Source organism: Hippoglossus stenolepis, chromosome 20 (assembly GCF_022539355.2).
Source record: "Hippoglossus stenolepis isolate QCI-W04-F060 chromosome 20, HSTE1.2, whole genome shotgun sequence".
NCBI classification, from domain to species: domain Eukaryota; kingdom Metazoa; phylum Chordata; class Actinopteri; order Pleuronectiformes; family Pleuronectidae; genus Hippoglossus; species Hippoglossus stenolepis.
In genome coordinates this window covers 12,893,394-12,921,391 of record NC_061502.1, presented here as the reverse complement: position 1 = coordinate 12,921,391, position 27,998 = coordinate 12,893,394, and the positions used below count along the sequence as shown (strand labels likewise).

Below are 27,998 nucleotides of genomic sequence, written 5' to 3'. Positions count from 1 at the left end.
CTCCCCATCGGCTCGTAATGAGGTCTCCTGTCAGGCCGGAGCAGCCGTCGCCACATCTCGTGCCAAGCATCAGGGCATTGCCATGGTAACCGCTAAGCCCTTTTACCACCTCACGTGTTCTGATAGGCCAGAAACCAAATGTTTGTTTCATTTTTCTAGGTCTGGGATCTGTATTGGAACTTGAGTTTGGTTGAATACATGAGGAGCCACAGTACTTTAATCTCCATTGCTTGCGGTGTGAATATAAAAAATAAAGAAAGTACTTCACTTTATTTGTTTTAATTTAAAGACCCAAACACTGCAATGGACTCTAGGAGGTTGAGGTTTCTCTTCTCCCTTCTCTTTATATGAGCAGCGGTTTTGGTGCATTCAGTATCACCATCCATCCACGAGTTTAACCGGAGCCGCGTACGTCACCATGTGAACCTGTTTAAGTAATTAGGAAAGTACACAAGTTTTGTTTTGTTTTGTGTTTCTGTGGCTCCACGTTGCCACCGGGTTCATATTTTACCAGTGTATGCAGGATCCACTGGGATAAAATGTGGGGGGAATTCCTGTGAAAGTGGAGGGCTGGTGGTTGAGCTGAGCTTGCACTATGTTTGTGTGTTGTGTGGTTGAGCTTCGTGTAGACGGCCAGACGGACGGACACAGACGGATTGAGGCTGCACTACACACACACACACTCACATTTTCACACAGCTGTCCTTATTAGGACTTTCCTTTGACTTCCATTCATTGTGGACAGCCTAATCCAAACCTTAACCATAACCATTTCATGCCTAACCTTAAACTAAATTAAGCTTTGCCTCATCTGAACTGTGCTTTGGTCTCCACCAGGTCTACTGGTCCTGACTAGGTCATTGTTTATGCTGGGAAAGGACCTAAAGAGGCATAAAAATGAGCACACACTCACACACACACACATATTGGCATCATAGCTAATTGGTTTTCCCTGTGCTACTTACTAATAAGTTCCATTTATGCAGTTTTTCTGTGGGAACTTACTAAATGCATAAAGCTCAACTTGAAATGATGAGCATTTACATACGTAAAAATTATAATACGGAAAATTATTTTCTCTCAATGTGATCTCAGAAAGCGACACAGATAGTTGTGAGACACAGCACGAGTGGAATAAATGATTTGGGACGTAAACGTGAAAGGAGCCAAATGCGCTGTGGTCAAGGTTAAACTTTGGACCAAACCGGTCAATGATGTCAGTAGGGAGGCGCTGCCAAAACCACATATTGTACAGTACATGCTGTCAGACCACAGTTGAATCCGGAGTGCGGAGCCAGTTGTCACATAGCAAGTCAGCAATTTATTCTGTGGTACCTGAAGAGCAGTCGTGAATCAATACTGGAGTTTCACAACTAATTAAAAAGACTTGTGTTCAAGCTTCTGCTGACTCTTGAGCTTAACCAACGAACATGTCATTTTTGTGGTCTTGGAACGAAGTGTAATAGTTAAATTTGTCGACAGTTCGTCGGACAGATAAGCCCTTTGCCAAGGAATTTGGAAACTAAGACTCTTCCACATGTTAAAGGAGATTGTATATATTTTTCACATTATTCAGTTTGACAGGAAATTGATGTCATTTCTTGAATTGCAAACAACTGGGGTTACTGGTGGGCTGATTATCCTCACTTGGAGCACTTAAGTTTCCTTCTTTGGCTCTTGAAAGTGAATTATAGTATGGGGAAACTATTTAACTCTGGTGCCGGTTCAATACGCTCCAATATCTTTAACAACAGACGCGGGTGAGTCCCGATAGCACCGAGCGCTGGGATTCAGTTGAATGATATGTTAGCGTTAGCATTGAGGTTTTGATATTCCCCCACTGTTGTGACTCGGCCGTGTGTGGGACACATCGTGCGTCGCGGGTTGTGTGTGAGATATACGACGCCTGCGTGAATGCTGACAGTAATTATAGAAGGCCGTACCACAGAGAGGCCCGGGGCTGGCTTAGGAATAATTTATTATAACATCTAATACATAACCAAATGTCAGCCAAAAGTGTAGATTTTTTTTTTGCTGCTAGCAATCTGATATAAATCTCCTGGGGTGAGTGAAGCTGTAAATGCTCATGAAACGTTACTCGCTGTGCAGAAAAGATAAAAAATGTGGGTTTGTTTTTTCCAGATTTGATTTGCAGTTTAGGTTCAGGATTCTGTGTCAGTGAGTGCACGGCGAGTGTGTGCTGTATATCTCCGTCTGTTTATGTGTGTGTGTGCCAGGGATAATGTGGCATCTCCAGACCTGGATTCCTGGATTCCCTCTCCCACCACACTCCACAAGAGACGCTCTGTCTTTCACGGCTTCTGCAGGAACTACATGTTGTTTGCTCCCTAAAATGTTATGCCACAAATCAAGGTGGCTCCCTAAGACGTACACCCCCTTGCTTTTAATTACAATCATCCTCATTCCAAAAACACAACTCATGCACGACAAACATTGACGGTGCCAAAATCTTCGTGACCAACCTTTGTTATGCTTCCTTCTGTGGTGTCTCTGGATATTAGCTGGTACAACAGGTGAGAGTGTTTAGAGAGAATTGACTAACAAAGCCCAGACAGGGCTGTAAAAGTTTTATATACCCCAGTGGCTACTGTCTTGTTAGCACTGGAACTGTACGGTAAATGCAAAGCTACCCTGTGTGTGTGTGTGTGTGTGTGTGTGTGTGTGTGTGTGTGTGTGTGTGTGTGTGTGTGTGTGTGTGTGTGTGTGTGTGTGTGTGTGTGTGTGTGTGTGTGTGTGTCATATAAACCTGAAATGAGTCCTATAAAAGTAAGCCTGGTATGAAACTGCAAGGGATAATTACGTGGCGTGTTCACAGCACACGTGGTCATTAATAACAGCGAGGGCTCGACCTATTTTTACTGTTTCTAGCTCCGAGGCTAACATATGGCGAGGCGGACGGCTGACTTGACACAACAGGATGTGCTAGAGGGTTTAATAGACAGTCCTGTGTCCTGCGTCCTGCACGTGCAAGGGGCGGCAGGACTCTTTGGCCTGCAAGTGCTGTGTATTTGACGTCAACAGGGGGCGCCACTGTGTGCCATTTCACTGCCCCCACTCTCAGACCGAGGAAAACACACAGGAAGCAACATTTTTGGAAGCGGCAGAGGAGCAAAGGACCAATGAGAAAATAATGTTTCTGCTGCAAAAATCGAATATAAAACACTTTATGTAATCAGGGTGAGAAGATAGTATTTGTGGGTCGGTTTGAGAAAGGGTCCCACTGCACAAAGCTTACCTGGGTGGGTAGAGAGGGTCATCCACTAATCAGAAGTTCATCGGTTCGATCCCAGACTCCTTCAGTCTGCATTCCCAAGTGAAGGGCGTGATACTGAAGCCAAGTTGCTCCTGACATCTGCTTTGACAGTGTGAGAACTGTGTGTGATGTAGAAGCGCTGTATGAATGTGTCCGTGAATGGGTGAATGTGACTCGTACTGTAAAGGGCTTTGAGTGGTCGATAAGACTGTAAAATTACTTAATTACTTACTGGAGTGATTATGCACCGACTCAAAAGACTTGCAGGTGTGTTTCTGGCTGGGCACTTAATGTGCATGACACAATAATATAAATCAATCAAAGGACCTATTACAAACATTCTTATTTCTGAAAAGTTAGGTTAAGATATTTAATGAAAAAAAGTTAATTTTCCAAGTCCTACTTGTATATGTCTATAATGAAAATTTCAGGAAAGTAGTTTTTCTTGTGTAGGACGCTGTGTAGTATTCAGTCCAGTATTGAAAAGTAGTGTATTGTGGAGCACTCTCATGCTCCATCCATGTCGTAACACGGCCGTCAGCCTGGCACTGCCACCCTGACACCAACACAGCTGCCGGCCCAATGTCATGACCGCCGTTTCGATGTGACCAACATATCCCCATTGTCCGTCTCTGTGGACTCAGTCACACAAACAAATAACAAACACAGACACACTTTCCATAGACACACACCCCTGCAAATATTCACTGAACTCGAAAACACCAAAATCCAGGGTGCTCAGTCAAAACAAAGCAGCTCTCACCTCTTTGGAAACTCGCTCACATCCAAAGCAGCATCTGTCCTTTCAGTCTCGCCTGATTAAAACACCCTGGAATCTCTCACACACACACACACACACACACACAACCATGTAACACAATCACCTACCACATGGCCATGGAGGCATACATTGCATGGAGAATCTGGGAATCCAGGGCTCAGCAGAAATATGCTTTGTTTGTCTATTAGCGTGTTTTTTTTCCTGGACAGAGTTCATGAGAGGGGCCGCTCCATTAATGAAAGCATGCGTTACCCCTTTTAAACACTTCTCAGAAATGCTTTGAATCTGTGGGAGGCGTGATATGATCGGCCGTGGACAGCGTGCACGTACTGTCCAGCACATTGGGTTGAATCAAATGAAAGCGAGCCAACACATTTAAAACTTAAACAACTAAATGTCAAATTTTGCTGAAAACAAAAGCGATAAAGTTGGAACCAGCAGGTCATGACGCTGCAAACCTCCTGAATCTTCCGTTATACTTAATGACGACGATCTCTGCACTGAAAGTCTGCATGCTTTTCTTGCTTTTCCCCACATACAGTTTTTACTGAGTTTTTACAGTTTTTACTGACATACTACATAAGGCTACTAACAGCTGGTAAAGACATGCAGCTCATCTCCTGTGCCCGTATGCCCATGTTGATCACTTTTCCGTGTTTATTTCACATTCTTCTCGATTGTTCTCCTCCTTATTTCCCTTCCTCTCTCTCTCTCCGTCCAGCCCACGGTTAATTCCTGTGTTGATATTTGCAGTTAACATGTCTCCTGCTTTCAGAAGACTGCAGTGTTATGGTTGACCACCCCATGAAAAGCAATACCCAAAGTACACAAACAGCAAGCGCCAGGCATTCTTTATTACTGCTCGAAGCATTGTTTTCAGTGGAAAGACCAGTGTGTTGATTTAATTTAATGACTTGCTTAGCTGGGGGAGGGGGAGGGGGGGGGGCGAGGAAACAGTAATTAGTTGTCATGCTAATTGGGCTTGTGTGATAACTCCCACACAAGACTCAGCGGCGTGTGAGGCTCAGTGGGGCCGGCCTGACTGCCTACTCATCTCACACACACACACACACACACATGCTCTTACTAACAAATACTTACATGCACACACGGCAAATAAAAGAGGACAACAAATGCTCACATCCAGATTGGTTCAAAGAAAACGCCTGGGGACTGTCAGGCCTTTGACCCATCGACTAAGAGGAATTAATGATGTGAGAATCTCGATCCCAATTAATCGCTAAGAGGTAGCACCCTTCGACGGGTTCAGGACATTCGATCCAATTAAGGTTTGCGGGTGAATCTGTGCATGTTCACTTGAAAAGAGGAGGAGGACGTGTAGAAAGAGTGTAAAAGAGAGATGATAGATAAAGGTATGGTAATGAAAGCAAAAGCCTACCATGCCTTTATATTATTTTTTATTCTTTTTAAACATTAAACTATTGAATACATGTGTCTCTGTGTATTACGTGACAAAAAATAGCTTATGCTTAAAATGTTTATTATACACAGCATTCCTTAACTGCGCTGGTGGTGCTCATGATGCCTGTCCACCATGTTAATCAGCCCCCGCCAGCGTAGTTCATGACTCCCCCAGAGGCTATTTTCAAGGCCTGGGGTCAGTGACCTCCAGGAAGGGTCACTCTCACTATCAGGGGAGGTCCTGCTCGGCTTTACTTTGACACCATCTGCATTCTTTTTCCGTCTCTATCTCCATTTTCTCCTCAGACTCGAGCTGCCTCTCCAGCTCATCCATCTTTCCTGTGGCCACTCGAGGCCTGACCATTCATGGCCACAGGGCTAAAATAAATTGACCTCCAGTTTGTTATTCAGTGGGAGATAGAAGAAGCTCAAAGAGTCGCAAGAACCAGTTTTTAGATTTGCATTTATATATTTGTAAGTCATCTACAAGAGTAAATCCCACTACAGACTTAACGCGGCTCTCAGACATTCTCCTGAAATTTTTCCGGAGGGGCTGAGAACACAAATATCCGAGCCTTTTGCCCCAGATGTTTTTACGTAACTCTTCCTGTCAGCCCCCCCTAGTAAAATGTCCATGACCACATGTGAGAATACAGCAGGAAAATGACACAAAACTAGAAGAATACAAATATCTCAGGTTGAAAAAGAGGAGCCATACACATAGAAGAAGTCAACTTGTTTTGGCACTGTCGATGGAGTCGATTCTTCTCCCTCTCCCCTGATTATGCAAAGTTTGTCATCGCCCATGTTCAATTTTTATACTGTCCCTTTAATCCTAATCCTGTTTTCAATCCAGGTCAATTTGGGCTTTTATAGATCTTTTAAAGATGATAATTTCTAATCAGGAAAGCAAAAACCTGGAAGCATCTTTCCTGCATCCAATTGGTGAAAATAGGATTTATTTCAAACACGTTTATTTTGAGTCCCACGTCATGACCCCAGGCTCATACAGCTTTGACATGTCTGACATAAATTATTCCTATAAATTTTTCCTGCTTCATCCCAAACCTGATGACACGGTGTAGTCCCCCCACCCCGAGGAATCCAGCAGGATCAGCACAGGAGAAGAATGTATGATAAGACAATGAGCCGATCAATAATAGATGAAATAATAGATAAGGGGAATAGATGAAAGAAGATGGATAAAAGACGGTGGAAGTGTCAAAATAACATACTTGACATCAGTCAGGACTGAGTCCAAGTCCAAGGCTTTCAAGACCGTGTTCAAAGTAACCTATGGGAGCGATTTATATTCATGACATCATCCTCTTCTATATGTTCTCAGAACCATGAAATAAGTTTAGCTCTCACATTCCACGTTCGGGACAAATTTATGTGCAGCGTGAATTGCTTGCAGACTTGTCCTCCAGTCTACATGTTCAGATGCAACATGTTTCGTCCTCGTTTCTCCAAATGTTCCTGTGGGGGGGAAAAAAGGAAAAAGATCAAATGGGACGACCGTCTATGTAATAATTTCGCAGTTAGCACCCGGCGAATTAACTGGCGAGCGACTTTTGTTTCCTCTTGTCTGGCAACATGACACCTTGATTAGTGGTTAGTGTGAAGAGAGAAGGGGAAAGTTGGTGTCCACACACACACACACACGCACACTCCAGCAGTGTTTGAAGAGTGTGCACTGAGTCAACAGGCTTCCTCCTCTGCTCATTAACAGTTTAACCCCTCTGTTTGAGGTCCTCCAGGTGGGGTCACACTGTCTTGTATTTGGGTGTGGGGGGGGGGTAGGGTGTTTGTGCTTATAGCGTAGTGGGAGTGTGTGTGTGTGTGTGTGTATGAGTGTGAATGGGACGACTTCTAAAACCCCCTGTTTGAGCTACGGGAGGGTCGAGACCCACGTGGTCACCGTACTGTAGATGGACAGACCTCTGATGTTATGTTACAGTACAGACACACACCTCCCACTTGCTCCTCTCGTCATCCTGAGGTTACAGCTCGAGGTCAGCCCCCCCCCCGAAGCTGTCGACTCGCCGGACGACAAGGCCGCCCTTGTGCGAGCGCGTGTGTTCTGTGTGTTTAGACTGTAAGCAGGACCCTGTTGAACAGCTGCCGCTCATCCGAGGCCTGTATAAGTCACTGTGCACCTACACATACTTTGAACCGTGATATTGTTTATAATGTAACAGAACTGAAACATATCAATAACAAAATGAATGTAGTAATAATAAATATATGCATTACCACGACGTTTTGTACAGACCTTCATGGTCCTCAGAGAGTGAATCCTAGTGACGCTGGTGATCCCCTGATTTATTGAAGTATTACATTATTGGAAATTGAAAACCATGATCCCATGACGTTTTTCTGTTGAGCCATCATTTGGTCAAAATTTCTACTTGTCCAATACATACGTTTATGACCAAATACCTGCAAAACTAGACGGGCTCTTAGTGGAGCAAAAAACGTCCAGCAAGGCCAGACAGTCAAACCACATTAGAATTCACTTCACATTTTTATTTGCTCGGTTCCTTTTTTCGTCAATATCTGCTAATTATTCTCTAAGAAATCAAGGAAAATGTTGCAGAACTATATCGCAAAGTTAAAGAAAGTTGGGGGAAAAAATCCTGGATCTGCCTCCTGATCCAGAGCCACACCAAAATGTAATTGCTTCTTCCCTGAGCCATACCACATCCTACCATAAAGTTTTGTGGTAATCCATCCAGCCGTTTTTATATAATCTTGTTTATAACAATGAATATTTAGTGCAAATTTGCTAATGTCAACATGCAAACCATGAAGTCTTACTTCTTATGAAGTTTTTTGCCTGTAGCTTCTTACTTCAGGTCTTTAGGAATAGATTTCTTCATAATAATAAGATAGAATCATACATCAATCATGTAAATTACCAATACAATTAAATAAAAATGCAAATATTTCCTGTGTGGGAGTTCTTCAGCACCCTGCCTAATCCACTGGAGGCCTCCTCTCACATATCTGCTTACGCTACAGGTGAAACTGTAGCTTTGGGGATTATTGTGTAACTGATCACCTTTTGCATGGTTACAGATAGGAATGTGGAGTTAACATGATTTTTTCTGCTCCGGCCCTTTCCCCCCCTCCTCTGTGGTTATGTTACTCTTGTGTTCCGACATGTGTGCACGTGGTGCGATCGGCCGGTTTCGCAAACAGCAGGTGAAGCAGCGTTTCAGATCTGGGGCTTTGAAACCACCGGGAGGAGAGTCTGTGATTCAACATGTTCAATTTAAGCCCCCCCCCTTCTCCATATATCTCTGCTCCTTCTGGCATCAATCACGAGACCTGGCAGCTGCTGAGAAAATGTGCTCCTGACAATAACAGAGAGAGAGAGAGACAGTGTCTGGACTTCCTCATCACAATAGAGTAGCCTGCTGGCGGAGCATAACAAACGGCTGATCAGACAAGATAGCTGTGCAATTTCATGCTTGTACATAACCCGGTTCACTTTATCCTGCTTGTATTCAAATGAGATCTGCAGGGCCCGGAGAGCTGTTGCATCATAAACCATCTGTTTGTCTTCTCTGGCAAAGTGGCAAACCTTAAAAACTATAAACCTACTCAAATCAAATTGGGGCCAATCAGAGATTTGTGTATTTTGTGCGTGTTACTGTCCAGCATTTTGTCCAGAAGTGGAGACCAGTGTGCGTCACCCCAGCAAAAAAAAATTTCCCAATGCGCTTTTTTTGTTTGTTTTCCATACAATTGTGTGGAGAATGTGCTTTGTTCACAATCCCCATTCATCGGCTGCGTGGCTGCAGAGACGTATTGGTGGAAAGCCTTGTCAGCAGTAGATACCAAAAAGTTTACTTTCACTTAAATGAACTTCATGTGCTCCACTAAATAATTTTAAAGGATATATGACATTATAAAAAGTATAAAAACATAATTTAAAGTTGATAGAAGGCACAAGAGATATGGAAATCGGGTACAAGGAATAATTCCTAAGTGGAATATTATGAATTCATGAGTGGGGTGTGTGTGAGTGTTTGTGAGAGTGTGTTTGGTGTGTGTGAGAGAGAGAGAGAGAGAGGCGGCGGGTGGAAGGAGGGGGAGGCGCAGTGTTTGGAGGATTTGCTCTGTGCTCCGGGCGCCCTCTCACTCCAAATATTTCATGGAAATAAGCAGCGCTCGCTCCACCAGTTCACAAGCTCTTCGGTCACTCATCGAGGGATTCCGACAACTTTCCAGGAACTTTTCCCCCCGTCCATTTCAACAACCCTGGTGTGAGTGAGGAAAAGGGGGGGAGGGCCCTTTGCTTTGTGCCCGGCCCTGGGATCTGTGCTGAGCGGACTGTTGAGCAGGGAGCACCCCGCTGTAGGAAGTCCTCAGACGAATGACCTGTTGCGGGTCCAACACACAACTCAAGGAGGCCCCTCTTTCTCTCCTCCTGTCATCTGGGCGGTGTTTAGAATCTGAATTCAACGCACGAACCTGTCGTGGGAGCTTCGTAAACATGTCGGGGCGAGATTTACGCACCGAACTCCGCATCGTGCCAAGCCATGTTGGAGCGTTTCTCCGGTGCGTCAAGGGCAACTTTGTGTAGGAGCAGCCTTGGCACTTATTTACCGCCGGTGATCGGGGCCCCTGCCTGTGGGATCGGATTCAAACCTTCCCTGCAGATTGTGTGTGACTCGGAACGCAAATTGTTCGCGGCAGTATGGAGGGTGATCAGGGGACCGGTTCGCCTCCAGATGAGCCGCGGGCGGAGTGCGCCGCTGCGTCGGACAGCTTTTCCCAAATGTGGACGGATGTTATGGGGATGCTGGTAAGTTTTGGGGGGTGGGGGGGGAGGGGAGGGGTGACACGGTGATAGACTCACAACTAACCGAGAGTTTTCACCCTCATCCTCAAAGTTGACACCGATTTGTCTGTTGAGTGGTTGTGTAGTGGACCAGTGGGCGCATGGAAATCACGCCTCTAAACAACACCCGGAGCGCGTCCTTATAGACTCGCGCTCCTCCGGCTGCAGCACTTGACATGTGTTCTGGGGATTCATGTGATCAGGGTTTGTGCTGCTTGTGAGCCGGTGGGACCTTGATGCAAAAACAAACAAAACAGGGGGATCGAATGAGAAGTTGGTATGTAATGCACCGGAAGATTAACCTTGTGCACTTTTTTGTGCATATATTTTGGTTTGTTCCCACGTTTTCTGCAGCTGCTGAGCATTCGGTGCACATCCATACTGCTTTGTTTCCTTTGGATGAGGTCACCTGGGCTTCACTCAGCCAGAGGTTCAGATTGTTCCTCTAGTTTCAAGTATGATCTTTTGTAAATGCACTTTAAAGAACTTAAAAAATTGAGGTGCCAAATGCCAATCGTGCACATTTGGATTTCCTGAAGTCCACATCAAGGGTTCTTGGATCAGTTAGGGTAAATATTTAACATTTAGTTAATCAGGATTTTAATACTGTAAGTTATTATATTAGTTTTATTGCTCATCTTCATCATCTGACATTTTGAATGCTCGGTTTTCTTTGTAAACTGCTGTTATTTCAGTCTACAGAGTCAGATTTGGCCTCACGTGTTTGATCCTTTAAATGTTTGTGTGACTTTGGAGATGCTGTGTATTGGAACTCCACACATTAGTTTTGCAACACTGCTCTTTTGTTTGGCAGACAAAAGCAGCCTTGGGTTTTTTTCTTTAACAGGCCATTGGATCTGATTGATCTGCTGACCAAATGTGTTGCAGTCACTTCCAGTCTGCTAAAAAGACGGAGGTGTTAATTTGGTTTGGTCTGGCACTGAAGATGTGAATGGTTTGTAAATGTGTGTGTGCGTGTGTGTGTGTGTGTGTGTGTGTGGGAGGGGTGGGGGGATGCTGCCCTCTGACACTGGGTGGGTGATCTGGCTCCCAGCCTGGTAATTTACCTGGATTTATTGCTCTGTAGGCAAATGTCTGCAAAGTCTGTGCTCATCAATAAAGCCTCTCCTCTTGAGCTGAATCACAAACGCAACCAACCGTCTGAACAGGCATGTGTCACCCAAAAATCTTTCCTGAAGTCACCTGTTGTTGTTGACATCAAAAATTCTTTGTCTAAATGTAAACTGATCAAGAAGCTATAACCAACCCAGCCTAAAAACATCGTGGATCATCCTCTGAAGTTGTTTTTAAAATCCTTATCTGTCGTGCCAGCAGACATGGCGCTCTCTCGCATTATTTAGAAATCCGTGACCTCAGCTTTTGTTGGAAGCTTGCTCCTCGTGCAGTATCACTTTACACGTTTTTGCCTTCAATTCGTGGGAAGGCTTAACTGTGACCACCATCCAAACCATACAGATACACTCGAGGTGGGAATGTAAAGACCTTGAATTGGTTTTCTTGGCTGCTCGGAGCCAGCGTCCTTAAAAAGTTCAATAGGTCAGTTTTCTCTTGTGAAGATAATGCAGTGACTTCATGTAAATGTTACAGTTTATGGCAACTCGTCAAACATTAGTCTCTTTCAGTTTCTTTGCTTTTGTTATCAAGAGTCACACATTGTAATGCCCATCCTCCTTTATAAAGGGTAATTTTGTCTGGTTATCTTGAAATGGTTTAAAGTGACAAAGTGCTCCTATCGTTAAGCGCCATGTGAGACAATTGTTCTTAGCACAATGACCACCATATCTCCCCGAAAGCAAACTGGATCTGCTATATATAACCAATGGTCTCTGACTTTCAATGGCTTTTGTTTTTGCTTGTGAGTCCATTTGGGACCGAATGCCCTTTAAATCTCCGTTTGCCCCAAGCCCTCTGACGCAACTGAATTCACTGTTGCAAATGTGTTTTGTCTTGGCTCCCCACATGTGAGAACAGGCCTACATACTTGCACAGATGGACCTCATCCCTCCTGATAAGGATCTGGTCATCATGTTTACTATACCCGGTCTCCAACCTATATGTTTCAGCAGCCGTACTCTTAAAGGTCAAGTGACATCGTAGATGGGGACTAAAGCGATCGCATAATAGCGTCGGCATTTTCACCTTGAAAATTCGTTTTCGCCGTGTTTTGACTGTAAATGAAAGTTCCCTGCAGTCTGCAGTATTTTTCAGAGGGGGCCCCTGTCTTTGAGGTTAACCATACACAGCAGCCCTGTTGTGGAATGTGTTTAATAAGAATGCCTAAGTAAGCCAGTCATTTATTTGTGGTGGAAGCAAAGTAAATAGCCTCTCAGCTAATTAAGAGTCAAAGGTAGTTTTAGAACTCTATGGCACAGGAGCGGTAGCTGTTCAAAGTGGTTGGATTTACAGATGTCTGAATGGGGATTTGCCTTGAATTCCACTCCATTACTGAGGCTTTTTTCTCTCAGATCTGAACTTTTACTGAATGTTAGACGAGCTACAATAAGACTGCCTCAATGGAAACTCAAAATTCAATATCAGCCTATAGTGTACAATATTTTTGAGGCATGCATCTGTAAAGGTCCCTGAAAAAATCCATTCCAATTCATTTTCACTGCACTTCTTTTACTTATATATGGAATAACTGATTTATTTCTCAGTGTAATGTAGAGGACAAACGCAGCACAGTTCTCCCGACGTCCCTTCAACCAGGGCGAGCTTCTTATCGCGCCTTCTCCCAGCGTAGATGATCTGATCCCAGACCTGGACAGCTGACAATCATCCATTATTCCCCCTGTGTTTCTCTGAAGGAAACGTCTCATTTTGTTTTTTTTATTGCTTGAAAGTCCATCTTGAGCCAAGTCTAAATGGAATTATATTTTATTCGCCTGCGGGGAATCCGCCTCTGTTTGAAGAGTTTTGTTTCACACAGCGTGGGTGGGAGTTTGTCCATTTTGGAAAACACTGATTATGTACTAGACGGTGCTTTGTCTCTCAACCCAAGAGTTGGATCCTGTTCTCAAGACTGGATTGTTGATTGTGTCTGGGAAACATATGGTTAGATGATGTGCTGCCTCCAACATAACACTTCATACAGAGTGGCTGCATATGCTTCAGTCCTTCTCTGCCAAACCATGGTTAGCTAGGCCACTTCATATCTTTGCCAGATAATGTTCGGTGGATCATAGCCTAATTTTGTCTATTGTTGCCAGGTCTTACTCATCTCTCTTCTTTGCTTCCATGCCCTGGCTGGTCTCATCGTTGAGGTCACACAGAGACCTGGCAGGTTTCCTCTGCTGGGGTGGCAGAGCACTGTTCTGTTCAAGCCGTGGATATCCTCAGGAAGCGCTCTAAAAGGGTTGGGCTGTGGCCCCTGGTCCCAGTCTTCCCCCTTTGGCTCTCTTGGCCGACACTCCATCTTTTAGTCAGACTTCTGTTGGCTCTATGCTTTGTGGAATTTTCCATTGTAGTACCTTCAGTATTTTTGAGAACTACCGCAGCTGGGTAACACAACATGATCCATGTGCAGCCATATATCTCATATCTGAGTTCTTTCACCTTTCTCCTCTGGTCTGTGTAAATACCTGCCGGGCATAAAAGCTGCACTACCTTACCATTCCAGGAAAATCTTTAAGGAACTGGAACTGGGTGGAGTGAAGGGTCAATTACTTGCATTTATGTTTTACTTTTATGATGAGGCGATCTCCAGTGGGTTGGATTTAATCTGGTGTCTCCAGGTAATTTCCTTCTTGCCGAAACACTAGTCCAGCGCAACATAATACGAGCCAGTTGGTGGCCATTTCAACCTGCCGCTCCCGTCCTGAGGTTTCGCAGCAAATGAAAGTGATCATACTACAGACACTCTAGCATTACATCAGATGCATGGCTCTATTGTAAAATGTTGTCATTGTTCTTTCCCCTAGAGAATGAGTAGTCACAAGGCCGGCCCTGTAACAATAGTTAACGCTATTCATCCCGTATGTAACTGAGCCCCAGTGTGATGAACAGCGCAGTCAGGAATGTGAACCTAGAAGTAAGATCAGAACAAACCTATTAGGCCCAGAGCTAATGGCGTTCAGCCTTTTTACAATGTATTTCTGTATGTTTTTTAATAAACAGACCTTTTCTTTCAAACATGACGTGGAACACATGAATTGAGTGTAATTTGATTAAGAGATTAGCTTCTGCGCCTTGGCAGTGATTCAGTGAAGTATGCAAGCAGACCCAATTTATCAGGGCCGTGCATGCTGGCAGTGGAATATTTTAATAACTTAACAAGACATCGCTTAAGTAGTGGGAAACTCAGAGACTTCATAATTCAAAGTATATCAAATAAGACTTTAGTATTTATTAAAATCTTTATTTTTGTCAAGATGATAAACCTTAGAATATATACGTCCAACAGATTGTCTTGACTAGCTTCACTAAAACAAAGAACGTATTGTCACAGCTTATAAATCCAGTACATTAACGAATACATAACCACGTTCAGATCAATGAGCAGCACCCTGGGATGGGCAGGACTCTTTTCCTCTGCTTTGAATGGCTAAAAATAGTTTGAACACATTTAATAATCTGTCAAACTGGTCAAGATAAAGTATATGACAGTCGATATGTTGATTATTACCATGTGCATTTACTTTGGAAGCATAAGATATAGACGTTTTAACTCGTTGCACAGCATTTCCTCTTAGATAAATTGAGAGAAACCACAGTATTAAGAATGCCAGGAATGTCATGCTAATTGATTAAGTGAGGAAAGGCTGCTTGGACTTGATGCTGTTTCCATCCTCACGCGGGCAGCTATACTGCCTTTTGCAAGCATGTACATTTATATTACATTACTAAAGATGATAATATTTTTTCAGAGGAGATGGAGGATTCACTTTATTTTCATTCTGGCATGGCTGCGAACCATCTCCACTCCTCTGAGTTAATCTAGGATCAGCGTTGTATAAATCAGTATTAGTCGTACAGAATTGCCGACGTTTTCTTCCCTGACACATTTCCGCTGCACATTGGGAGTAGCCATCTTCATGTGCACTCTTTATCGTAAATACACACACACACCGTTGCACATTCTTGCATGGGTGTTGTGTATTCGAATCACCATTGTTGCTATTGTTCCAGTCCAAATGGGGAGTTGGCCTCGCTCACATCCAGGGTGGAGTAACTGTTACATCAGCTGCACCAGTGTTAGTTTCCATTGCAGACCTCCATGCAACCAGATGCTTTGTAATGCTGCTTCTTTTTCTTGGTAAAGTGGATTTAAAGGGGTATTTATAGAGCGATAATGTATTTAAAGGCTATTGGTTAGTGCTTACACACACCAGCCTATATGGATTTTAGGTCAATTAAAGCTGTGGTGGATTTAATACTGGTGCATTGAATCACTCCTCCCAATGTTATCTCTTCTCAGCCTCCAGATGTTTTGTCCTTCTCTCACCTCACAGCTGCTGCAGTCTCTAGCCCACAAATCATCCCTTGTCCAGCCTCCACCCCCCCACTCTCCCACCCCTGCCCACATTTCTGAACTGGATGTGTGGACCTCTGTCAGATCCCTGCACACTCTTCCACCTTCACTCCCACGTTGACAGAATCCCTCGAAAATGTGGACTAAAAGCCGCTGTTGACATTCACGGTCAATCCAGCATCCTCAGCAAACTTTCACTTTTCCTTTTTTGTTTTTTTTAACCCTTTCCCTGCTGTCAGTCGGAGGCATTTGCACTGTGTATTTCATGTGCTGTCTCACAGTGGATGTACATACCCTGAGCATGTGCAGGATCACTTTACACGGTGGTGGTGGAGGTGGGGTTGGAGGTTCAGCTGTGTTGTTCTCCCCCATGAGCTAATGTCACTGGAGAATTGGAGGAATCTCAGTTATCTACGCACACACATGAAGCTTTGTGCTCACGTGCACGGATGCAGTCACAGACACGACATCCATCTGAAAGCACTTGTGGCTTTACCTGTCGACAGCTGAGGTTTATATCGAATGTTCCCTCTGGGAGCTTGGGCAGGAAGGTTGATTTATTACTTCTGCTGATACATCCCGACATATCTGTCACTGTTAACACACATGAGAGTTGGTGTGATCCCAGGACAGGGTTCAATCTTATCTCCTGGATGTCAGCAGGATCGTGGCGTTTGTGGTGATTAACACATCTTGGATTTTTGTAATGAGAGCGGTTTCTCAGTCAATGTGAGGAATGTAGGAGAAAGTATGAGTCTGCTCACAAAGTGTTCCCACTGGGAATCCCGGTCATCTCAAACCATATGTCTGGCCTGAGCAAGATTTCTCAAGAAATCAGTGGGAGGACGGATCTCCGCCAGCCGATCTGGACTTCTGAGACAGAGCATGTGTGTTTGTTGGTGATATTCATCCCACAGTTAATAATCACAGTTTCATAAGTCCACTGAGCTGGGGTGTATAGGCCTGGCTTGCTTCAGTTTGTTTTGGTCCGATGCTTTTGAAATCCCCTGCATGCACGCATGCGTGCGCATGCTAATGCGTGTTGTCCCGGACTAGACACAGATCTCTGAAGAAGGCCGTGTGTGTGTGTGTGTGTGTGTGTGTGTGTGTGTGTGTGTGTGTGTGTGTGTGTGTGTGTGTGTGTGTGTGTGTGTGTGTGTGTGTGTGTGTGTGTGTGTGTGTGTGTGTGTGTGTGTGTGTGTGTGTGTGTGTGTGTGTGTGTGTGTGTGTGTGTGTGTGTGTGTGGGGCACTCACTAACACACACAGTGATCCATTCATCTGCGGCCTGGCACCCAGATAGGGGGTCCGGTTGAGGAAGATAGAGACTGAGAGAGACTGTTCGGACCCTGCACAGTGACTCAATGCTAGCTGTCTGCCTGGCACAGATTAGATCAACACTGATGAATATTCAGCGGTCGGCCGTCACTGCCAGAATGGCCTACATTTCAACTGAGGCAAGACATCGGGGTCTGTCTTCTGTCACTTCACACATAAGACTCGACTAGACAGCCTTCAGAAAGTCTGAAGGAATCAATTCATTTTTCCATTTCTGTGCAGTGGTGAAAAAATCAAATCAAAGATTAATTTTTGAAGTTGAACAAAGTCTGATGTAAAAGGATCTGATCCCAACTAACTTACAATAATCCTGCTCCATGAAACGGGGCCTGAGTGTTTGCTGACTCGTTTCCATAGAAGCCGGGTCTGAAGTCATGACACTATTAATGTCTCCAGAGGTAACCCAGAGGTCGATCCCTGAGCATTATACTCAAAGGGTACTTTGATAGGTGACCCACTACTGTTTGTCGCACAGTTTCCTCCCTGAATCATAAACACAAATCTTCAGACAAAGACAGGAACTGTGCTGATCTAAACTGCAGCAACCCGGAAGAGTGTGTTTGGTTTGGAGTCCGGTGGAACGTCTGAGGAGGTAAAGGGCATCTCAGATATGAGCCTCGGCGTAGACAAAACCACAGAACAAACCACGGTTCGCCAAAGACACTCGCTGAATGAGGGACCTGATAACAATCGATTTATGTTCAAAATACACAGACCTTTTATTGAGGGGTATTTTGAGGTTTTTGTATTTGTGTTGAACATGTGAGCAGATCGGGGAGTGGGAACAACATGCCTCCAAATGTGTGTGTTTTGCATTCGTTGAAGGTTAACTAAATAAAAAAAAAATGTATTTGGAAAATGATTTGTGAGTGAGCACAAAGATGAAGATACACGTGTTTGTGACTATAAGGTGACTAACTTGATCCGGCTTTTTCCGTCTCTGTGGCACAGATTTCGTTTATAAAGTCACGATTCACTTGTTTCGAAAAACAAGTCCTAATGGAGATTTTCCATCAACCTCTTATCTACTTTCTCAGGATGTTGTCGGTCCCTGGCTGAACTTTTCCCCCTCTCTTCCTTTCTCCAGGATGGTTCTCTGGGCAACATAGATGACCTTGCACAGGAGTACTCTGAGTACTACAACACCTGCTTCGGTGACGTCAGCGATCGTGTGGAGGAGCTGCGCAAACGACGAGTTTCCCAAGAGCTCGACATGGTAAATGCATGCGCGCGCACACACACACACACACACACACACACACACACACACACACACACACACACACACACACACACACACACACACACACACACACACACACACACACACACACACACACACACACACACACACTACAACAACAACAACAGCCTTTCTCCCTCTCTCCTCGGCCCACAGATTGCTTCAAGCATTTTTTTGCAAATCCGTTAATAATGACCCTAAAACCCCTCTTTTCGAGCACTGTGTAATTTCCACAGTCTTAACCAACAACCTGGCACAGAAAAAATAGCAACAGAAGGAATATGAATGTGTGCTAAGGTTTAAAGGTTCAGTGTGAAGGATTTCGGTTGCATGCAGTGGTGCGGGCGCCAACTGCAAACCCCCCTCACCTCACCCTCCCCTTCATCGTGTGCAGGAGAACCCATGATTGTCTTCTGGTAACATAAAAATGGGAAAGGTCTTCTGTTTGCAGCCGGTGTTTCAGTTCTGGGAAATATGAGTACGACATGTCAGACTGAGAGGAAGAGGACCCACTCTCAATTTAATGTAAAGGTCTTTTTTTTTTAAGCTTACGAAAACACAACAGTTCTCAGTGTCAGGTGATTATACGTGAATAGAAACATAGTTATCAACATTGTATCCCATTCCTGCCAGTAGATCTCCCTGAATCCTACACACTGGACCTTTTTAAGACTTTCACCAAAGGCAGAACACATTCTCCGGATGTGAACGCAGGGTTGTTGTGGAGGCTCCTGGGGGAGTTTCGGGGGTCCTTTTCATAAGGATGTAGGGTAGTGGGGCACCCCCTCTGGTTGCCAAGCTGCAGGCAAACGTTTGAAGGAATGCTGCTGGTGCTGCCACTGAAGGCCCACATACAAAACCAGAGCGAGTGCTGAGTGCGATGCTAACTTCATATGATTTATTCATGGTGAATTGAAGTCGTTTGAAGCCTTAGAAAACAAATAAATACAAATAAATAACCTCCTCGCAACCCTTTTCCCATTGAGGCTACAGCTTAGGTCATCTTAAAAATAAAACGTTGGCCGTGAATAAAATAAGGAAGTTATAAATATAACGCAGACGCCTGACGCAATCACGACTCTTCCTCCACAGATTTTGCTCACATTGATATCATGTTACCGCAGCTCTTCTTATTTTAGCCTCAGTTCAAATAGTTCCTTTATTTCTGTCTGTCATTACTGGTTTTCCAGTTTAGCTGGAGGCCTCCTCCGCTTGAGGACGGGCCATATGGTTTTGGTTGGGCTGACAGGTACAGCTCGGGTCGATAGCTGATTTATTTTGCCCTTTCCTTTAATGACTGCAGACGACAGACATCCTGTTCTCACAGCTCGCAGGGAGAGGGCCAGGAAAGCATAAAACGTCGTAGCTGTAGATGGGTATAGACGCATTTCTACGTCCAATCATAGGTTAAACATTTTTTCTGCGTGGCTGCAGACTTCGATCTTTTCTTTTTCCCATCACTTGAGTTTTCCAGTAACAATAAGGAATATCTCTGGATGTTTTATAGTTTGGGAAGGTCTCGTCCTGAGGAGATAAAACAGAGGAAGAGGAAGCAATAAGGACAGATTGTACTGCGTAGAAGAAGAGAGCAAAAGAGCTGAGTGGGCCCTGAGCCTGAAGCCCCGCACATAGGAGGAGGATAAGGATGTGAACAGAGGAAGACGGAGGGAGGAGGATGAGGGGAATGAAGAGGAGAAGTGGTGGTGGTGGGGGGAATGTGTGAGAGCCTGCAGCTGTCCCGCCACTCTGCAAGGTTTGGCACCAACAGAAAGAAGGAGAGGTGGAAAAAGACACGAAGGAAGGAATATAGGTCAGACAACACCTTATTGTGAGCTCTCAGAAGCGCAGCATCAACCCACGCTGTATGGAGCGAACTTTGCCTCACATTTTGGTTCAGTACCTTCTCTAAATTTAGGTTTGGGGAACATTCAAGTCTACTGCAGCCTTTTTCTCTACCAGATCCCTTCACCTGGGAAGCATCGTTCATTTAGCTTTATTTTTCCACCAGACTCGACGCCGTCATAGTCTCAAAGGCTGTGGCACAGTATCTGTAAAACTAAATTAAAACAATTAGAAGTTTATACACTGGAGGAGACGGGGAGAGAGACAGGCAGAGGCTGAGACGAGCTGACAGCGGAATGAACACCCCAGTCAGAAAGAGCAGCGAATGACGATTGCAGCTTGTGAAGTGTGTCCAGAAATCTGTGGCTGCAAGCCAACGTCATGCAGCCGTCTCTCCGAGGGCCAATAGAAAAATGGTACGAGAAAGTCACAATGTCTGAGAGCCACGTTAACGGGGAGTCGTGAAGCAAGTGGCCCTCCTGAGGGACGTGGCCTTTGGGGAGAGACCTGCCACTTTTAAAGGGTACAGGATGGTGCCGAAGCAATCAGGCCTCCGCAAGAACAACTCCCTCTCCGGTCATTGTAGCTTTTTTTTTTTTGGTCTCTATAAAAAATGATAGGTCACTTCTTTTCTGTTGTTAAATACTTTCACAGCTCTCAACTTTATTTTGAGGTGAATTTGTCATTCCCAGTTAATCCGGATCAGCTCTGGTCAGCATAGTTTTACGAGTCTGAGAGCAAAGTTCAGCCTAACTTTGACCTTTCCTGGCTTCGCACTCAGACGTTAAGAAGAGGCAGAGGTTGAGAAAAAAGGAGGTCACAGGGCAAGGTCAAACACATACGAGAGGAGTGCAGGAGTTCACGTTTGATGACTTTTGGGACTTAACTTTGCATGCTGACAATAAAATTAGGCAGTTTAGTGTCCATAGTCTAGCTTTGGTCAGAGTGGTGGCACCAGAGAGAAAGGAGAAGAGCTCTTATTAAACTTTCTCAGACTCAGCAAGTGCACTGATCAAAATTGTGTTGTTGTTTATTGTTTTCCCCCTGCACGACATATCTGCCAGCTCTCGGTCGACGTCTCTCCTCTCGGTCTCTGTTGTGGTTAAATGTGAAGCTCTCCCAATCAGTAGCTGATGATAGAGGCTCTCTGAGAGATGACCATCGACGTACCCGCTTCCTGTTTGGTCTCCTCTCGGTTATATCTATACATCTTCGTGTTGGTTTTATGAGTAGCAGGGAAACAAGGGGTTAAAGCAACATCCTCCTTTTTGGGGAATGTGACCTATGGGTTAGCGCTGCCATGCGCAGTTTCCCAGCGCCTCTACGGACAACAAGAGTTGGGATGGCTCTCGCTGGCATGCTGGTTTGGTGATGCACACGGCGTATTGTTGGAAGTGACAGGAAGTATTGAAAAGGAGCAACGAGTTCAGCAACTTCAACAGAACGTGTTGATTCAAGTGACGGGTCAGTGAAGGGTCACTCCAAAGAGTAAAGATTACCGTTGAGCCCCAGCTATGAAATTTCCGATTCATCCTTTGAGCAGGTTTATCTTCTGGACAATTGATGGTGTGATTGCTGTCAATATAATTTGTATAAATAAGTGTATAATCCTTGTTTCTTCTACCTATTTAACAAATTACGAAGACATCAAGCATGACGTGAGTCTGTTTACAAGCATATCATTTAATTTCCACACATAATTACAGAGCTTATAAATGAATTCCAAGTTCCTCTCAATGCCCTTTTCAGCCTTTCAGAAACTTTCAGAAGATGCTTTTAAAAAAAATACTTTGTGCTATCTGTGCTCGTCGTGCTATTAAATCCTTTATTAAATCCTTTAATTTGGAATAGGTGCATCAGTTCAGGCAAAACTTTTAAGCTTTTCTATTTGATCTATAAAGACGACTCCTCTGCCAGGCTCAAACGTTCCCTTATGAAAGCACATTTTAATTTCACTACATCCGGATTTTTATCTGGACCCGCACTAATTCGCACACACTTATGATCATTCCCATAAACATGCAGGTTTTCATCAAGATCCATGAACAATTATCTGAGAAATCAACAAAGATATTTAAGAAAGTGAAAAAATTGTAGTTTTTATGTAATCCTGTGAACACAATAACCTCCTTGGTGAAGGTAATAAAGGCTCAACCGCAATTTAACCCTCTGTTATCATGTGTTACTTTGTACACTGAGTAATTTGAAGCTGAAGTGACTAAAACACTTTATAAGATCTGCGTTAACTTACTATAACCATCATGTATTTTTACTGCTGGTGTGACTGTCTTTGCTGCTGAGCGTCCACATGGACTCAGAAGCCAGAGGAGGGATCTGCAGTGATCTGCAGACATGCAGTGACTGGTTGGTGGATAATTGTGCATTGCCGAGGGAGGAAAACATCAAACTAGATGTTCTCGTCTCTTTCAAACCGCTGTGGTTAAACAAATGAAGTACATTGCAATATAGATATGCATCATTTTGGAATTTGTGCTTGTAAGAGGATCAATTTAACACATTTCTACATGCTGTGAATCATAATGAGACATTGCAACATTAATCGCTGTTAATGTCCTTAAGGGCCATTTTAAGATTGTGGGCAATAAACAGGCGGTGGAGATTAAACCCTTTTACCCAAATCCCTCAGTCACTGTTGACTTCATAATTGAAATACTTGTGAGAGCGAACGGCCTCAGCTGGTGTCACGTCGACGCGCTCCCCTCCGGAATGCCATGTTATGGTTTTCTAGCTGAGTGGCTCGACAGTCGGGGTCAAGACGCAAGCACAGACTCGTGTTTTGTTTTGCCACGAGGTGAGGACCAGTGTGTGGCTGATGTGCTGACGCCTGCATGAAAGCTCTCCCGTCAAAGTGGGCCAGTTCAGCTGGGTTAAAACTACAGTGCAGAAGAAAGACAAGCGAAGTTGTGAATTCTGCTGATTATTTATTCTTCCCATTCTTCGGGGCTTTGCTTAGAAATGTCGCAAGTCAACATGCTCAGAGAGCAGGGCGTGTTGCTAAAAGATTACTTTCAAGTGATGTGTGCATAGCCCCATTATTGGCATAACCCTTGTGGAAAGCAAGTGGTATATTTGTAATTGTACTGTATGATTTATTAGTCTCTATTTGAATCCCGGCGGTCATTGGAATTTGTAATAAGTTTGGTATTTGTCTTGAAATACCAAAACAATAATGATCCACGAGGCCCAGGAATGCTCCGCACTGTAGGCACGCAGGCCCGCAGGCCCGCTGTGCTGCAAGAATACAAACACACACACGCACACACACATGCACACACTATCTAAACTTCTGGAAAGGAGGTGGATAGAGGTGTGACTGATGGTTTTCTGTCTCTCGTAAATGAATTTAAACATGGAGCAGCTCAGACGTGACACACACAGACTGGTTTACGCTGAGATAATGAATATACCGTGTTTGCGTGTGCGTGTCATCATAAGCGAATGCATTCCGATCTTGCCAGAAGATCCTCCAAATGATCCAGTTCTGCAGGATTGCCCCGGGCCCTACCGGTCCCACAGCTAACGTCTTTTTCGTGCCTTCCAGTTGGTGCCTGTCCCTCACCATGTGCAGTCCCACCTAGCGAAACTCGCCCACCCAGTTTTATTCAACCATTCCAGTTGGCATAAATCCACTAAGCCACCTGGACTCCAGTTCTGCCGCATACATGCCTACGTTTTGCTCTGAGGTTGGCAGTAGCTTTGCTGTGGGAGCTCATGTCTGTGGTGGGCCCTGCAGTCGTGTTTGGACCAAATGCTGCTATTCAGCACTCCTGTGTATTTCCATCCTTTCCCTCTCATTAACAGAATCTGCTCCTGCAGCAGCAAAACAGAATTTAGCTGTAGTTTCTGGGTTAATGATGGAGAGCAATGCAGTGATTAGACTTACAGTCACTTTCCCGTGTGTCTGTGTGTGTGTGGGTGTGTGTGGGGGTGTGTGTTTGTGGGTGTGTGTGTGTGTGTGTGTGTTGGGCCGTTTCAGTTTCCCTGTCGGCCCACATCGTGATCCTCATTAGCCGGATCTCGCTCTCTTTTATGCTCCCTTACTGACTTCTTTTATTTTAACTCAATTCAGTCACGCTTAAACAATCATCAAGAGTTGTGCGTTTGCATCGCACTCGCACGCATATCTACACACTGAGAAGATTGTGCACAAACAAACCCTTTGGACATCTGGAGGAAAAGCACATGCACACGCGTACATGCCAATTCAGGGTAACTGGGGCAGTATCTCAAGTTGATGCTTGCAAGTTCATGTAAAGGATAGCAAAGTCCCTGTGGGAGTGTGAGAACTGAGGTTTTCACACACACTACCCCCTCCCCCAAAAATGTGCATTGATCAGATATTCTCTTTCAGGAACTGTGGCAAGTTCTCCACCATTTTCGTCTGCTTCCCCATTAGCGGTGCACAACTCTGAGAGAATGTTCCCGTGTTTACCTTGGGAAACTTGTACACAAATTTCCTCTCCGTGACAAGTTCACCCCGCATATCTGCAGTGTAAGGCAAACGGGATGTAGGGCCTGTTTGTTTTTCACTGATCCTCTCCTTGTCTTTTTTCGCCATCTCGCTGCCTCTTACCATGTCGGAGATGACTCGCTCACACGGTGGGTAAGGGGAAGCTGAGGAGGAGTGGGAGGAACAGAGAGCTGCTTTGTATCGTGTGTGTGTGTGTGTGTGTGTGTGTGTGTGTGTGTGTGTGTGTGTGTGTGTGTGTGTGTGTGTGTGTGTGTGTGTGTCGGTGCTCCTTAGTATGGGTACCTGTCTTTGGTGGCATGTTTGTGCCCATGTCAGGGTCCGTGTGTGTATGGGTGGTGTGTTTTTCCAGATGTTGATTTGACAGTGTTGCTGTGTGTTTTTTAAATAATTACAACCAGTTGACATTGTGCCTGTCGTTGACTACCAGCAGGTCTGACATACTGACTGTATCAAAGAGGATGTGATAGCAGAACTGCCACTACCTCTGTGGAAGTATCCACGACTGTGCACGAGCATGCGAGCACGCATGTTGCTCATTGTTTGTCTCCTTCTTTATGTTTTTTTTCCAGCACGCCCACATTATTCGGCACAATGCAGTTGTCTGACGACTGCCAAAGCTGTGCCTCTCTAAAGGATATATATTTGTCTTGCATAAGCTCTGCCTCTGCAAAACAAAAGGCACACCGGCCTGTCCCAGATTTTCCTCGTGCACAGCCTGTGCAATGTGATGAGAACAAACACCGCACTGCTGCACGCCTGTTGGTTTAAGCTTTTATGACCCTAGACAGGTACCTGCTCTCTGACTTATGGGAATCCCTGTATTCCCGGGGATGGATGAATTCTATTGGGCTCTTCCTGCATGGCCTGATTTACTCCCCCACCCAAAGAAAAACTTCCGGACCTGTGCCTCTGCCTGCTTGATCGCTGTAACAGACAAATAGATGAACAGACAAATGAACTAGGGCGACATGCAGTGCTGACGTTAACATTAAAGTCCGCCAGTCTGTCTCGCTAACACCTCCGCACTCTGTCTTCAGGTGATTACAGCTGTGATAAGTGGAGGGCTCAGGCAAATTTTGAGGCTTTTAGCCACCTCAGCACTTCTCTGCTCATTTGACCCGCAGGCTCCAGGCTCTTCAAGAGCTCTTAAAGGAGGGTATGTCACTCCTGACCAAGTCCTTAAAGTATTACTCATGCTTGGTGTGCGAGGGCGTGGAAGCAACGTGCTCCCTTCCCCAAAGCTCTGCCACAGAAGAAAAATAAGGTCAAACTGGAGGTCGCTCTGATTAGAAGGAAGGATGATGTGATGGAGGCATCATGCATTCAGCTTCCTGTGACTGTCGTCTTACGATCTATTATCTGGGTGTGCAGAGCAAGAGGATGATGCATATTTAAGTTTCCTATTCCTGCTTTTCATTTGGGGAAACTCCAGATTCCATTTGTCTTTTGCTTTGTGACAGCAGCAAAAAGTCTCATCGACTGTTTTTAGGAATGTAGCATTCGTCGACTCGCTTCCTCTGGGTCTTGTAGCCATCTTCACCTCGCTAATGTCAAGTCTTTTATCCAAGCATTCTTATCTTTTATTAAAATAACTACTTTAAATGCTCCTGAAGCTGTATAATCTGTATCAGAGGAAGAAGTTCACCACAGCTTTAGCTTTGACCATCTTCAAGTCTGATAGAAAGACGTCTCTGGTCGGCTCTTTGTCATATGAGACCTCTAAACCCTTTGTCAGCCTCATACCAGGGCCGGTTTTGTCTTAATCTCCTTGCTCACAAAGAGTCTGCAAGAGAAACAAAGAACAAGAGTCATTCCAATCCTTCTTTGAATACATAAGACACATGATGACGCACATTTACCAATGTAGATATAATCACAGACAATGCATCATAAGATGTTTCCAGTAATTCTTCTCTTTCCATGATAACATTTTAAAGTCAGACCGAAAGTGAAATAAGGAACTTGTGTTCAGTTGTTTTCTCTTCTCTTTTGTGAATCTCAACAACACCATAGCAGTGACCCTTAAATATTGGAAAACAAATAGGTAATTACAAAGAGTATAACTTTAACTAAAAGCTGTTGTTGGTGAACTTCATCTTAGCTCATTCCCATGCCGTGGATACAGAGAGTAGAGACACACATTTCTCATTGTGTAGTGAGGAGAAAAGAAATGAACAACGCTGACATAATGGCAATCTGAAAGTCATGGAAACATGAAAATCTGGTCTCTTCCCTGAAGCAATGTGCTGAACCCATCTGTTTCCATGGCGCTTTAAAAGCCCACTGTATGAGACACAGGCACAAGGAGTTAGGTAACCTCCTCCACCAGCGATCAAAAGCACGCCACCAAGCAGCTATGCGGTCGAGCAGTCCCTCGGAGCGCCTCATTGGCTTTTAATGATCACATGCTGCAGGTCGAAATCTAAATTGCAGACTAGTTGTGATTCTCCTCTCGTCCGTCTGCAGAAGCCTGTGGTTTCAGGTACATCTTGTATCTGGATATGTCATGATGTGGACACCTGCTTTAGACATACTGTCGCCGAGCCCCAGCGCCGTGTAACGGTGAAAACAGCCGTCATGCAGACGCCACGACTCGTGAGCGAGGCTGAATTGGTGTTATTTTCCACTGGTTTTGTACAGGACAGTTCCGGGCACACCACTTTCCCCTGCCATTTACTTCAGTCAGATGAGGTGTGTTGTGTTTTGAAGATGTTATGTTAACCAGCTGGTGTTACCTCGTGTTGAGGGAGGTGCACACCAAGCGCCATTGTGATCACGCTGTGGAATTCTTGGTTACGTGGGTGCTTTTGTCGTGCTTCACTCGGGCTGCACCCCCGCCCATCTGCATTCTATAACAGTTAAAACGAGTCTTGCCGGTTCCGATACCTGGAGCAAGACTTGACTTGTCGATGGAAGGGCGCACACACACACGTGCCAGTGTTTGTTGTCATGACACGCGGGTGTCTGCATGAACTTGACCGACAAACGTCTTTCCCACATGAGGGCTTTGTCAAACACAGCGTCCACTGTTTCTATAGTCAACTGACCTTTCCTCTCCACATGCACTTGTTTCTACTTGTTTAACCTTTCTAGTCCTCTCTGTTTTGTCCTTGCTTTTCATGTCCCTGTGTTATTGTGTGACTCTGACACCCGACCTTCTTTCTTCTCTCTTTCTTTCTTCTCTCCCCGACATTTTTTTTCAGGAGAAACAGGACTCGAGCAGCACGTCTCTGCAGCTCCGTAATGAAATCCAGGTAGGCAGAGA

General features: G+C 44.7%; 1 protein-coding gene across 5 annotated transcripts in view; it reads left to right on the top strand.

The window, feature by feature from the left end:
• sash1a (SAM and SH3 domain containing 1a) overlaps positions 1-27,998 on the top strand; it is a 157,951-nt gene that overhangs the window by 99,745 nt on the left and 30,208 nt on the right. For 3 of the 5 annotated variants that reach the window (XM_035143492.2, XM_035143495.2, XM_047337966.1), the window contains exons 2-3: positions 18,244-18,372; positions 27,937-27,987. In XM_035143492.2, coding sequence (XP_034999383.1) covers positions 18,244-18,372; positions 27,937-27,987 — 180 coding nt within the window. Of the gene's footprint in view, positions 1-9,564; positions 10,294-10,354; positions 10,607-18,243; positions 18,373-27,936; positions 27,988-27,998 lie in introns of those variants that run through there. The other 2 variants (XM_035143496.2, XM_035143497.2) reach the window with 2 other exon arrangements.